Source organism: Phyllobates terribilis, unplaced genomic scaffold (genome assembly GCF_046119375.1).
Source record: "Phyllobates terribilis strain yellow unplaced genomic scaffold, ASM4611937v1 Scaffold_1__5_contigs__length_1240528914, whole genome shotgun sequence".
Lineage (NCBI taxonomy): Eukaryota > Metazoa > Chordata > Amphibia > Anura > Dendrobatidae > Phyllobates > Phyllobates terribilis.
In genome coordinates, this window is record NW_027362761.1 from 258,987,493 (window position 1) to 259,000,957 (window position 13,465).

Here is a 13,465-nt window from a genome sequence, read left to right on the forward strand (position 1 = left end):
AGTGCAGTATTTTGACTGATCATTAGGAGTCTCACCAATAAGAATTGTGCAGCAGCTGTCATATATAAAAACTTTTATATAGTGAAAGTTACACTTTAAAGCAAGCACAGCCGTGAAAATGTCAAAGTGATTTAGCCATAGAAACAGATGTCAAACCAATAGTAACCAGCAGCCCAGTTACTAACAGTGCACCGACAGATTTTTCATATTTTCTTTTTTTAAATAAATTTAAAAAAACGGGCCAAAAATTACCCCTTTTAGTAATTTATGATCAGGCAAACAATTCTGTAAAGAACACTGACTCAAGCCGATGGTGTTGTTGTTAGAGGTAACATCATCTTATTGTGACTAAAACCAGTGATGTGCCATATATTCCATAATGCCCTCCGCTTGCTACCCTCTAATATTTTTTCCGGAGGCAAATAAAGCAAATTGTGGCCTGCATTTGGTAGTATCACTGCCCAGAAGTCTGGTATCAGTGGTGGAGCTTCTGCTACTGCTGACTCCCACATTCGTAGCCATGATATGTTTTTTTTCCACACTAACTCATTTAATGCCATTGCCAATCATTCTTTTACTATACATTTTGTACAACGCGGTTATTTGCCTTTGACAATTCCTTCAATCTCAATTATTGAACTGTTTCCAAAAATAACAGTATAAGAAATGGTAGATAGGTAGGTAGGTACCTATAAAATAGTAACATCTGGCAGCAAATCGTTGCATAGGTGTGGCATCTATGGTTGGCAAATTGGACTAGTAAAACAGGTGGGTATCAACAGATAAGCAGTTATATGTCTACATTTTTACATTTATTTTCTATTTTTTTTCAACAAAGTTCAACCTTTTTTCCAAAAGTTATAAAATAAGAGATATTATGTTGGTGTACGACCAAAAAACTAGGACCTGCAACATGTTGACATGTAATGTGGTGTGTACAAGGTAGAATCTTACTAGTAAAACCGATGTGCAAAGAAAATAAGTGCATTTACGACGTACACACTTTTTGAGGTAGACAGTGACATTTAAATGTCTGTATTTTGGAGAATTTTCTTTTGTATTTTTAAAAAACATATTAGCCTCTTCACAAAAAACATTGCCCAAAAAATTTGAAAGCTAAATACAGCTGTTTGTGACAAGCAAGCACCCAGTCTAACACTGATTTCACTTTTTTGGGGGGTGGGGGGAAATATTGTGCTGTTTTCCTTTTTAGTGCATTAATAATGAAGAAAAAACGTATCATTTTAATTCAAATAAAGCAATGCAGATGCCAGCTACACCATCTCGCTGGTCAATCACACTGGTATTGCTGCTGGTACCACCCCTATCTTTCCTTATCCTTACCCTTATAAATTAAATCCTTCTATTATTCACAAACTACTACTCCCATCTTCTTTACTTCTGCAGTTGTTCTACATATTACTCTCTGGAGTATTTCTCCACTGTTTTAAGGTTTCTCTTTCTTTCTCTTTTGCTGCGCTTTGAGCTCTGACATCCTCTCAATATTCAGTTATCACACATAAATGGCTGCTGCATTCACTGCTCTGGATTTTATACAGGCTATGCTAGTCCCTCTTAATTGGCTGCGCTATACCATGTAATAGCTTCAGTGCATTTTGGGGAAGTCCGATCGGTCACGGCTGAGATCGTTAGCCTTCCCTGAAAGATGCATTCTTCTGTAATGTGTAAAAAGGTGGCATTCATTTTTTTTTTTATCACAAATTGTTCGTAATCCTCAGGAATTGAGAATATCATAAAATTCAAATTGAATTCAATTTGCGTCTAATCGATTCAATCATGTGTAGTTGTAACATAAATTCTAGAAATGCTCATGCATTTGATTTTTCTTAAAATGTTTTTGGAATGCCCCTTGAATTTCTTTGTTTCTCAAACTGTATATGAGGGGGTTTAAGAGGGGTGTAAAGCTCGTGTAAAACAGAGACAGAAGCCATTCCTTATCTGCAAGAACTTTAGATTTGGGGCGGAAGTACATACAACTGCCACTTCCATAAAACAGCAATACAACAATAAGATGGGACACACATGTTGACAAGCCCTTCATTCTCCCACATCCTTTTGGAATACTGAGGACTGAAATCAAAATTTGTATGTAAGATCCGAATATCAGTAAGAAGCATCCGTGCATTAGGATGCCCCCAACCACAAAAACAGTAGCCTCATTAGGAAAAGTATCAATACAAGAAATCTTCAACAACGGTGGAATATCACAGAAGTAATGGTTGAGAACATTTGAACCACAAAAAGGCAATCGAAAAGTGTTAGCAGTATGAATTGTCCCAAAAATGACCCCAATTAAACATGTCCCAGCAACCATGTGGAGGCAAAAATCTCTACTCATAATGGCTGTATATCTCAATGGATTACATATAGCAACGTATCGATCATAAGCCATTGAAGCCAGTAAGGACGACTCAGAGGCGGCTAATGAGAGGAAGACAAATAACTGGACAATACACGCAGGTAGGGAAATAGCTGAATGTTCTAATAATAAATTGACAAGCATCTGTGGCAGTGTTGTAGAGGTGTAGCAGACGTCTAGAAATGCCAAATTTCGAAGAAGAAAATACATTGGTGTCTGAAGAACTTGATCTATTATTGTGAGGACCACTATAAAAATATTACCGATAACTGTGACAAGGTATATAATCAGGAACAAGGCAAAGTACAAGCCCTTGAATTTCATGTCTGCAAAGGCGTGGAGGTAGAACACTTTAATATCCGTACCGTTGCTCATGATTGTTACTCTTGCAGTCATATAAATGATGTGGTACAGTTACCTCAATGTGTGTATCAGGCTTGCTGGAGCATGTCGAGTCACATTACTTGGAATGGCCATAACCAAGTTAACAGTATTCTTGGTAATCTTGTCTGAGCTTAATAAACCATACTTCTAATCAAAACCAGCATATTAGACAATAAGACCAGCACCTGCACTTATATACACTTTGCCATGACAGTCCAATTCCCAATCCCATTCGATTGATCTCTAAAGAGATTCTTTTCCCAAGAGATTTTTCAGTAAGACTCTATGTTTAGAGAGATTGTTGTTTTTGAGATCCAGATAATTCTTAGAGCTGTATGCAAGGAGGATTTTAAACATTGGCTATTGGTAACACCCATACTTTGGACAACATCTGTTGCGATAATGATGTTTTTATACGTATGTCATTTTAGAATAAATATTTTACACTTCTTTAAATCACAGCACCGTCTATTATCTGTGTATCTTAAAAGGGAGCTACTATAATAAAATTACACTTTTCCAACTGACCACTAAGCAGTTTAATAGTCTTTAATAGCTACATATTAGGGGAAAATTCCTTAATGACTCCATATCAGACTAGTTCTCTGGATCAAAGTCCTATCACAGAATGTAGTTCTCATAACCTGTAATATTTTATTTATCAAGAAAAGAATCACCGCCGTCAATGATTCTGATTAAACCTTTTTTCCTCTAGATTTAGAGGATACCCTTTTGTCATCATTGCAGGCCTAGGTGTAAAAAGATCATTAGAAAGATCTAAAACAGCAAATTTTATTAAGGAGGAGGGATTAGAAGGGTAAATGGGTGTATCCAAATCTAGAATAAAAACAGGAGTTAATGCTGTATTCCATTTTCTCCAAAAAAAATTGATCTGTTTAAACAGGTAAAAATATTCTATTACCTATTATTAACTAGAGAAAATACATTTATACCAACTTTATATCCACCAATAATATACAATATATTAACTTCTAATTACCGTATTTTTTCAGGATCATAAGACGCACATTTTTCCCCCAAATTTAGGAGGAAAATGGGGGGTGCGTCTTATGGTCTGTACCTTACCAGATACTTGTGGTGGTGGGTGCGGCGGCAGGGAAGATGCAGCAGAGCGGCAGTGGGTGCGGCGGCGAGGCGGAGCGGCTGTGCGGTGGTGAGGCAGAGTGGATGTGCAGCACTGCGGCGGCGAGGCAGAGCGACGGTGGGTGCACAGTGATCTACAGGAAAATGGCCGTCTGGGAGCTCGGGCGGCCATTTTTCTGTGGATCACAGCTTCATGAAGATGGCCGCAGCCACCGGAAAGCCGCACCGCAGCACCCATTACTGCTCTGCCGCACCGCTCAGCCGCAGCCACTTGACGGCAGCGCACGCCGCTCACAGGCCCAGGACCCGGCCCCATCCGGACAACAGGCTCCAGCCCCGCCACAGGCCCTAGCCAGGCTCCAGCCCCACCACAGGTCCCAGGCCCCACCAAAGGCCCAGGCCCCAGGCCCCAGGCCCCACCACAGACCCAGGCCCCACCACAGGCCCCAAGCTCCACCACAGGCCCCAGGCCCCACCACAGACCCAGGCCCCACCACAGGCCCCACCACAGGCCACAGGCCCCACCACAGGCCACAGGCCCCATCACAGGCCCAGGCCCCACCACAGGCCCAGGCCCCAGGCCCCACCACAGGCCCTGGCCCCACCACAGGCCCTGGCCCCACAGCATCTCACCTCTTCTGCTGCAGCCGCCAGGTTCCTGAGGGAGGGAACTGAGGGCCCTGTGATGCTGTTCCACCACCACCACACCTCCCCGTGGCTGGAGCACCAGCTTCTCGCATCCAGGGTCCACAGCATTCATCCACTTCCGCCGGCTTCCTGAAGGACCCTGCCTCCTGTGACCCTCGCTTCAACACCCCCCAGGTAAGATACCTATTCAGACTATAAGACGGACCCCCATCTTATAAAAAATATTTTTTTCCTATTTTCCACCCCAGAATTTGGGGAGCGTCTTATGGTCCTGTGCGTCTTATAGTCCGAAAAATATGGTACATTTCTAAAAATTCTACATTTAATAAAACAAACTCTTGTATTCCAAGCTATATTTCTTTTGCAATTGTTAATTCTCCTGTTGCCAAGGAGGGATCCTTGTCAGCCACCCAAGGATTTCTCATACTGATTTTTATTTATTTTTTTCCTCTTTACTTTTTGTGATTAGAGGGGACTAGGTGAATGGTGTTGTGAATTCTTTATTCCAGGGCAGCCAATTTTTTAAATATATATTTGGGAAATCTATTGTGTCTTACGGCATGATTAAATTTGTACAAATTATGTGTAGCTATTCTTTCTATGATGTCATCTATTTTTTTAGGATCTTTCCTTTTGCAGTGGGATGCAATTAAATTATTTGTTATCATTATTATATGTGAGACTATATAGGTATTTTCTTTTGATATATCATTTATCAATATTGCTAGAATTGTTAATTGTGGAGGGAGTCTTATATTATTGTGTGTAATCTGTTGTATCAGTTGTTCCACTTTTTTCCATGTTTCTTTAATGGAGGTACATTCCCAAAAGATATGTTTGAAGTCTCCTTTTTTCCTGCATTCCCTCCAGCACAAGGGTGACTGTGCTGGGAAGATTGTATTTAGTCCAACTGGGGTAAAATACCATCTTGTGATCAGTTTATAATAAGTTGTTTGGCAGACTTTATGATATCAATCTTTATGTTGTTCTGAATTAAGGCCAGATTTGTATCTATTAAGTATTATGTTTCCTAGTTATTTGAATTCCCAAATATGTGGAATGTGGTAGTGTCTTTTTCTCATACATGCTTGAATTCTTTCTTAATACTCTCCTTTTGTTCCTCATCCAAGTATAAATCTGGTTTTTCTGGTTGATTTTATAAAATGAGATCTTGGAAAATTCATCTATTGTTTTGGTTATCTTATCTCTCTAAGTGATTCTAGAAGGTTAGTTATGGTGAGAATTACTACATCTGCAAATAGACTTATTTTATAGTTTCTGACGTTCGTTGGAATACCTTTAATTAGTAGATTTGTTCTAATTTTTTCTGCAAATGGTTCCGTTACTATTGCAAATAATATGGGGGAGAGAGGGCAACCTTGTCTCGTTCCATTGGTGATGTTAAAGATTTCTGAAGTATAGTTATTTGTTATTATTTTAGCTGAATGATTTTTATACAGTGCCATTATTTCATTCATGATGGGACCAGTAAAGCCAAATTTTTCAAGGGTGGAAGTGAGAAATCCCCAATGAATCCTATAAAATGCCTTCTCCGCATCCAGCGTGAGGAACAGAGAAGGCATTTGCTCAACCCCTACTAGGCTAATGATGTTGATAAGCCTTCTGGTAGCATCAAAGGCCTGTCGACCATATACAAATCCTACTTGGTCCTGGCCCTCTCATAATGGCCTTATGGGCGCTCCAGACTGTATGTGGTGACAAATTATTTGATGAATTTTCTTTAAAATAATTTTCTAATGCCTCTTCAATTTCCTTTTTATACTGAGGGAGTTGAAGTATATAATTATTGCATTTCCAGATTATGGAATTTTTAATAGTGTTTCTTGATTCGATCTCAAATTTCAATGTGGCGTGATCCGACCAAGTGATCGTACCAATTTCTACAGATTAAATTTTTTGCAGCGTATATATATATATTGGCAAGTAAAAGGTCAATCCTTTAAAAGCTTTTATGCCTATTAGAATAGAATGTATACTCTTTTGACATTGTGTTTAAACACATAAAGGTGTCATAAAGGTCTTCTTTGTGTAGCCATTTATTTAAATTCGTTTTTGGGTTTCTTATTGTCGAAGTTGAGTCTATACTCTCATCTGGAATTGCATTAAAATCTCAAAATATTAATATTTTGTCTTTTTGGATTTCTTTATTTTTTTCTATTACTTTGTTTAAGAATGTAATCTGACCTTTATTAGGTACATAAATATTGGTTATAGTGTATAATGTATAGTCAATTGTACACACCAAAATTATGAACCTGCCTTCATTATCAATTATTTGGTCTATGATTTGAAAATTTATAGTATTTTTATAATCAGCGTGGCTCCTGCCTTTTTTTTATTATTACAAGATGATATAATGTGTGGAAAGTCTTTGTTTGTGAATTTGGGGTTTTTCCCCTGAGCAAATTTAGCTTCTTGTAAGCCAATTATATCTGCATTGGATTCTTTAATTTCTTTCCATAATATGTGTCTTTAATTTGGGCTATGCAAACCCTTTACATTTAATGATAAAAAAATTACTTTCATTTTTATACCTCTGGGTCCTCAGGTGGCTGGAAAGTCCCCCCCCCAATCTGTGTAAAAAAGGTTAATACAAAGGAAAGAAAAAACAGTACGCTTGTTACAGCAAAATTAAGTATTATGTATTAATATTACTGATAGTAAAAAAAAAAAACGATAACACAACCACAATATATTCCTTGTTGGTATATAGGAGAAAAGAAGTCAGTTAACACTATTTCTATTGACTCCAGGTGGTGCCAAAGAAACTAAAACTAAATGGCTCTCAACCTCTGGGTGCACAGTTCTGGCATTATCCCTGGAAAAAAAGAATAAAAGATCAGTGAAGAAAATATAAAGGATATTTCTTGGCTCCTGGATCCTTGTAAATCTTCACCACAGGTTGGGCTTGTGAGACCCCAAATGTATATAAAACCTAAAGATTGGGCTTTATGATTCATCCTGTTGGAGGGTGAATTCTTCTGTCAGTTGAACGTAGATAGTTCTTTCCATTCCTTTTTAGTGTCTCTTTTCCATTTTCTGGTCTGTAAATAGGGATGATTTTCGTGGGAAAGCCCCACCTGTAGGGGATCTCTTCTCATCTCAGAAAGCATGTAACATCACCAAATGCTCTTCTTGTTGCCAGTGTTTCTTTAGAAAAGTCTAAGAATACCTTAATCTTTTCAAAAGTAGCTGGGAGATTGGCATTTTCCGCTATGTATTCCGTGATCTTTTCTTTTGTCTAATAAAAGTGAAAACGCATTATAACGTCCCTTGGTAACTCTGGGAGATGTTTTTTGGTTTTTGCAGTCTATGAATTCTGTTCACCTTTGTGTCCATTTCCTTAATGTCTGGAATTGTTTTCTTGATTAAATCCTGAATGAAAGGTTGGATTTGGATTGTGTGATACTCTCAGGGATACTGCTCATCTTCAGGTTGTTTCTTCTGTTTCGGTCCTCCAGATCTGCCATCTTTGCTTTTAGATCTTTTATTTCCTCACTCAATTCTTTCTGGTCCTTATTAGTTGATTCTATGGTTGTTCCATGTTATTTATCTTTCTATCATACACTTCCAGTTTTGTATTAATATTTTCTATTGAGTTTTGGATAGCATTAAATTGTTTTTCTATGCTTGCTTGAATTGACTTGCCAAATGCTTTAAGGGCTTCAGTAATATACTCTTCTGTTGATAAATTCTTCCCCAGTGGTCTAATATTCTCCCATGGGTCTCCTTGATTTTTTTCTAATGTGCGGTGGTATACTGATAATTTTACATTAGGTGAGTTATTAAAGTCCCTCCTTATTCTTTGTTTGGGCTATTTGCGGGAGATGAGTATTCAGAATCTTCTTCATTTTGTTCAAAATCCCCCTCTTCTGCAGCTTCCCCTTTAAGGAAGGCACTGGTTGAGTCCAGTCTTTTTTTTAACACTTTGTTTTTGAAGAGTTTGTACTTCCATTTCTGTTCCCTCTGTCTGTGATGGCTGATATCTGCTACTGTCCTCACTTGTGCCGGAGGATTGTGTATATAATGAGTCATCAGACACAGTCTGTCCAGACTGCTTGTAGCTGCTATCCTCTGCTTGCTGACTCCAGCTCCATGAGGAGCGGCCTGATGTCATCCCTTCCTCTGCTTGCTGGGAAGTCCTGTGCCTTGTCTGCGGCTAGTAGGGGGAGCAGGCGGTGCCTCTGATTTTAAGGTAAGTGCCTTAGCCCAGCTCCCTGACATTACCTTGCTTTGCTTGATCATTGTGACTGCAGGGATCCCAGGTGTCTGGAGAGGTGGACTCAGGCATCTAAGTGTATCTTCTCCCCTCTTGTTGCAGCACTCTCTGTGAGTGTGGGTACTTTGATGTCCTATCCTCTTCTTTTTTCAGGCAGCTCTTATTAGCTGATGGTAGTGCTGGAAATTGGTCTTGGACAGGACCCTGGAAAGGGGTTAGAGCCTTCCCTTTGTCCTGTGGGCCTCTCAGGCCATGCTGTACTTTACCCTCAGGCTGAGGAAGCTTGCAATAGGCCGCAACTTTCTTGGGGGAATCTCTTTCTTCTTTGGGTTTTTTGGGGCCCTTCGATGGCATCTTTGTAGTCCAGGAGAGCTTATGAACGTGGATGACCACTAGTGATGAGCGAGTATGTTCTGTCAAGCCTTTCGCCGAGTATGCTCGGGCGAGCACCGAGTAGCACCGAGTGTTTGAATCGTTCCCGTGTGCATGATTTGCAACTGTTTGACAGCTTTAATACATGTGAGAAATGTCTATTTCTTACACATTCCTCACATGTATTAAATCTGTCAAACAGTTGAAAATCATGTTCACGGAGTGACAAAAACTTAAAGCCCGAGCACGCTATAAATACTCGGTGCTCGGCCGAAAGGGTTAACAAAACATACTCGGTCATCACTACTAATGACCAATTATTTCCTTCGATAGTCTGTAGTGATGAGCGAACGTGCTCACCACTACTCGGTACACGCCCGAGCATCATGGTGCTCGACAAGCGGGTCCCCTCCCTACATGTTTGGCGCTGTTTAGAGAGCCAATGAACATGCAGGGATTGCCTGCCATGCACTGTAATGCCGTAACCATGTTGGTTGTGGGCATTACAGTGATTGGCTGGCCGCACAGCGTCATCAGGTCTATATCAGACCTGGCGCCGCCATGCTCGTCACAGTCACTCCGGATCAGACGTTGTAGGGAGAGCTGCTGCTGTGTCAGGGAGAGATTTGATTGTGTATTAGGTAGTGTAGGGAGAAAATAGGAATAATTTTTTTTGCATCTTAATCCTCATTATTTGCTTAAAAAGGAATCCAGAGAACACATTTTTTCTGCGCCATTTGCTTGTTGGCACTGCAGAATACAGCCAGGTCCTTTCGATATTACAGCTCTAAAAATCCAGCTATTTAAAACTGCGTTTTCTCCGTCACATGGATCACATATACGTTTTCAGAAAATACTGCCATTTCTGGACTCCATTAATTTTTTTTTTCAGTGTGTCAGTGAAGCAATTGACATCAGATTGCTGTACAAAATAGTTATCTACAGGCCAGGTATTTAAAACTGTGTTTTCTCCATCACACGGATTACATATATGTTTTCAGAAAATACTGCCATTTCTGGCCTCCATTAAAAAAATTTTTCAATGTGTCAGTGAAGCAATTGACATCAGATTGCTGTTCAAAATAGTTACCTACGGGCCAGGTATTTAAAACTGTGTTTTCTCCGTCACACGGATTACATATACAGTAGAGACCAAAAGTTTGGACACACCTTCTCATTTAAAGATTTTTCTGTATTTTCATGACTATGAAAATTGTACATTCACACTGAAGGCATCAAAACTATGAATTAACACATGTGTAATTACATACTTAACAAAAAAGTGTGAAACAACTGAAAATATGTCTTATATTCTAGGTTCTTCAAAGTAGCCACCTTTTGCTTTAATGACTGATTTGCACACTCTTGGCATTCTCTTGATGAGCTTCAAGAGGTAGTCACCAGAAATGGTTTTCACTTCACAGGTGTGCCCTGTCATGTTTAATAAGTGGGATTTCTTGCTTTATAAATGGGGTTGGGACCATCGGTTGTGTTGTGCAGAAGTCTGGTGGATACACAGCTGATAGTCCTACTGAATAGACTGTTAGAATTTGTATTATGGCAAGAAAAAAGCAGCTAAGTAAAGAAAATCGAGAGGCCATCGTTACTTTAAGAAATGAAGGTCAGTCAGTGCGAAAAATTGTGAAAATTTTGAAAGTGTCCCCAAGTGCAGTTGCAAAAACCATCAAGTGCTACAAAGAACTGGCTCACATGAGGACCGCCCCAGGAAAGGAAGAACAAGAGTCACCTCTGCTTCTGAGAATAAGTTTATCCGAGTCACCAGCCTCAGAAATCGCAGGTTAACAGCAGCTCAGATTAGAGACCAGGTCAATGCCACACAGAGTTCTAGCAGCAGACACATCTCTTCAACAACTGTTAAGAGGAGACTTTGTGCATCAGGCCTTCATGGTAAAAAAGCTGCTAGGAAACCACTGCTAAGGACAGGCAACAAGCCGAAGAGAATTGTTTGGGCTAAAGAACACAAGGAATGGACATTAGACCAGTGGAAATCTGTGCTTTTGTCTGATGAGTCCAAATTTGAGATCTTTGGTTCCAACCACCATGTCTTTGTGCGACGCAGAAAAGGTGAACGGATGGACTCTACATGCCTGGTTCCCACCGTGAAGCATGGAGGAGGAGGTGTGATGATGTGGGGTGCTTTGCTGGTGACACTGTTGGGGATTTATTCAAAATTGAAGGCATACTGAACCAGCATGGCTACCACAGCATCTTGCAGCAGCATGCTATTCCATCCGGTTTGCGTTTAGTTGTACCATCATTTATTTTTCAACAGGACAATGACCCCAAGCACATCTCCAGGCTGTGTAAAGGCTATTTGACCAAGTAGGAGAGTGATGGGGTGCTACGCCAGATGACCTGGCCTCCACAGTCACCAGACCTGAACCCAATCGAGATGGTTTGGGGTGAGCTGGACCGCAGAGTGAAGGCAAAAGGGCCAACAAGTGCTAAGCATCTCTGGGAACTCCTTCAAGATTGTTGGAAGACCATTTCCGGTGACTGCCTCTTGAAGCTCATCAAGAGAATGCCAAGAGTGTGCAAAGCAGTCATCAAACCAAAAGGTGGCTACTTTGAAGAACCTAGAATATAAGACATATTTTCAGTTGTTTCACACTTTTTTGTTAAGTATATAATTCCACATGTGTTAATTCCTAGTTTTGATGCCTTCAGTGTGAATGTACAATTTTCATAGTCATGAAAATACAGAAAAATCTTTAAATGAGAAGGTGTGTCCAAACTTTTGGTCTGTACTGTACGTTTTCAGAAAATACTGCCATTTCTGGCCTCCATTAAAAAAAAATTTCAGTGTGTCAGTGAAGCAATTGACACCAGACTGCTGTTCAAAACAGTTACCTACAGGCCAGATATTTAAAACTGTGTTTTCTCCGTCACACGGATTACATATACGTTTTCAGAAAATACTGCAATTTCTGGCCTCCATTAAAAAAAATTTCAGTGTGTCACTGAAGCAATTGACACCAGACTGCTGTTAAAAATAGTTACCTACAGTACAGGTATTTAAAACTGTGTTTTCTCCGTCACACGGCTCACATATACGTTGTCAGAAAATACTGCCATTTCTGGTCTCCATTAAAAATTTCTTTCAGTGTGTCAGTGAAGCAATTCACAGCAGTTTGCTGGTCAAACTACTTACTTTGCTGGCCAGGAATTTAAAACTCTGTTTTCTCCGTCACACGGATCACATATAAATTCGCTTCAAACTCAGTCTTTTGTAGTTAGAGTGGAAGATACTGTCCTCCAATCAAAATGGGCAAGGCACGTGGCAAGGGACAGGGAACTGGATGTGATGGTAATGCATGCAGAGGCCGAGGACAAGGCCGTGTGCAAGCCGAAGTTGTGGCACAACAAACACCCACATCTTCTCGCCTGACCTTCCTGTCCCAATTTCTAGGGGACCGCAGCACACCACTATTGAACCCAAAGCAGTGTCAAAAGGTTGTTGGTGGGATAGTGGATAATGCTTCCAGTCACTTAGCCACCACCACCACCACCCTGTCTTCCACACGGTCAAGTCTCAGTAGCCGTGAGTCTGGACCGCATATTCCTCACCCTGATCCTCCTTCCTCCCACCATGCCGAGTACCCAGAGACAACTGATCCCACACTTGGACACTCTGAAGAGCTATTCACTTTTCCATTTATAGATTCGAGCCTCTCGCCCGGTCCACTTGAAGCGGGGCAAGAGGAGATCGCGTGTAGCGAAGCCCAAATATTCGAAAAGCCACGGTCACACGAAGGCGACGGTGGGAAAGTGTCACAAGAGGTGGACGATGATGAGACACAATTGCCAGAAAGTCAGGAGGAGGACCAGGGTGTGGAAGTGGAAGATGAGGTGGTGGATGATATAGTAACTGACCCAACCTGGCAGGAGGACATGCAGAGCGAGAACAGCAGCACACAGGGGGAGGGAGGCAGAGCATGCCAACAGGCAGGAAGAAGCAGTGTGGTGGCCGCAGACAGAAGCAGGCAACCGTTCCCCGTAACACCAACACGAAGGAAGTTGCCAGTACAACTGTCAGGTCTTCCCGAGTCTGGTTGTTTTTTAAAGACTCTGCCGATAACCCCAAAAAGGCCATTTGCACCACCTGCCAGGCCAGCATCAGCAGGGGTGGCAAAACGACCACTCTGACCACCACCAGCATGATCAGGCACAAGGCAGCAAAGCACCCGACTTTGTGGGCCGAACCCCAGGGGCCAGGAACAGTGTCTGCGGGTGGCACCATTGCTTCTTCAGCTGTTGTGCATGGAAGCCAATCCCCTGTCCATGGTGCATGCGAAGATGCCTCCTGCCCTGCACCT

At 41.0% G+C, this 13,465-nt stretch overlaps 2 protein-coding genes across 2 annotated transcripts in view; both read right to left on the reverse strand.

Annotated features, from left to right (window-relative positions):
- Window positions 1–1,819: 1,819 nt before the first annotated feature.
- LOC141257926 (olfactory receptor 2D3-like) lies at window positions 1,820–2,755 on the reverse strand. The gene has a single exon (XM_073672957.1). The coding sequence runs from the start codon at window positions 2,753–2,755 to the stop codon at window positions 1,820–1,822; it is 936 nt and encodes a 311-aa protein (XP_073529058.1).
- A 691-nt stretch (window positions 2,756–3,446) lies between these two features.
- Window positions 3,447–13,465, reverse strand: part of LOC141258015 (olfactory receptor 6B9-like) — an 80,958-nt gene continuing 70,939 nt past the window's right edge. Inside the window, exon 4 of the mRNA XM_073673043.1 lies at window positions 3,447–3,601. Coding sequence (XP_073529144.1) covers window positions 3,447–3,601 — 155 coding nt within the window. The remainder of the gene's footprint in view (window positions 3,602–13,465) is intronic.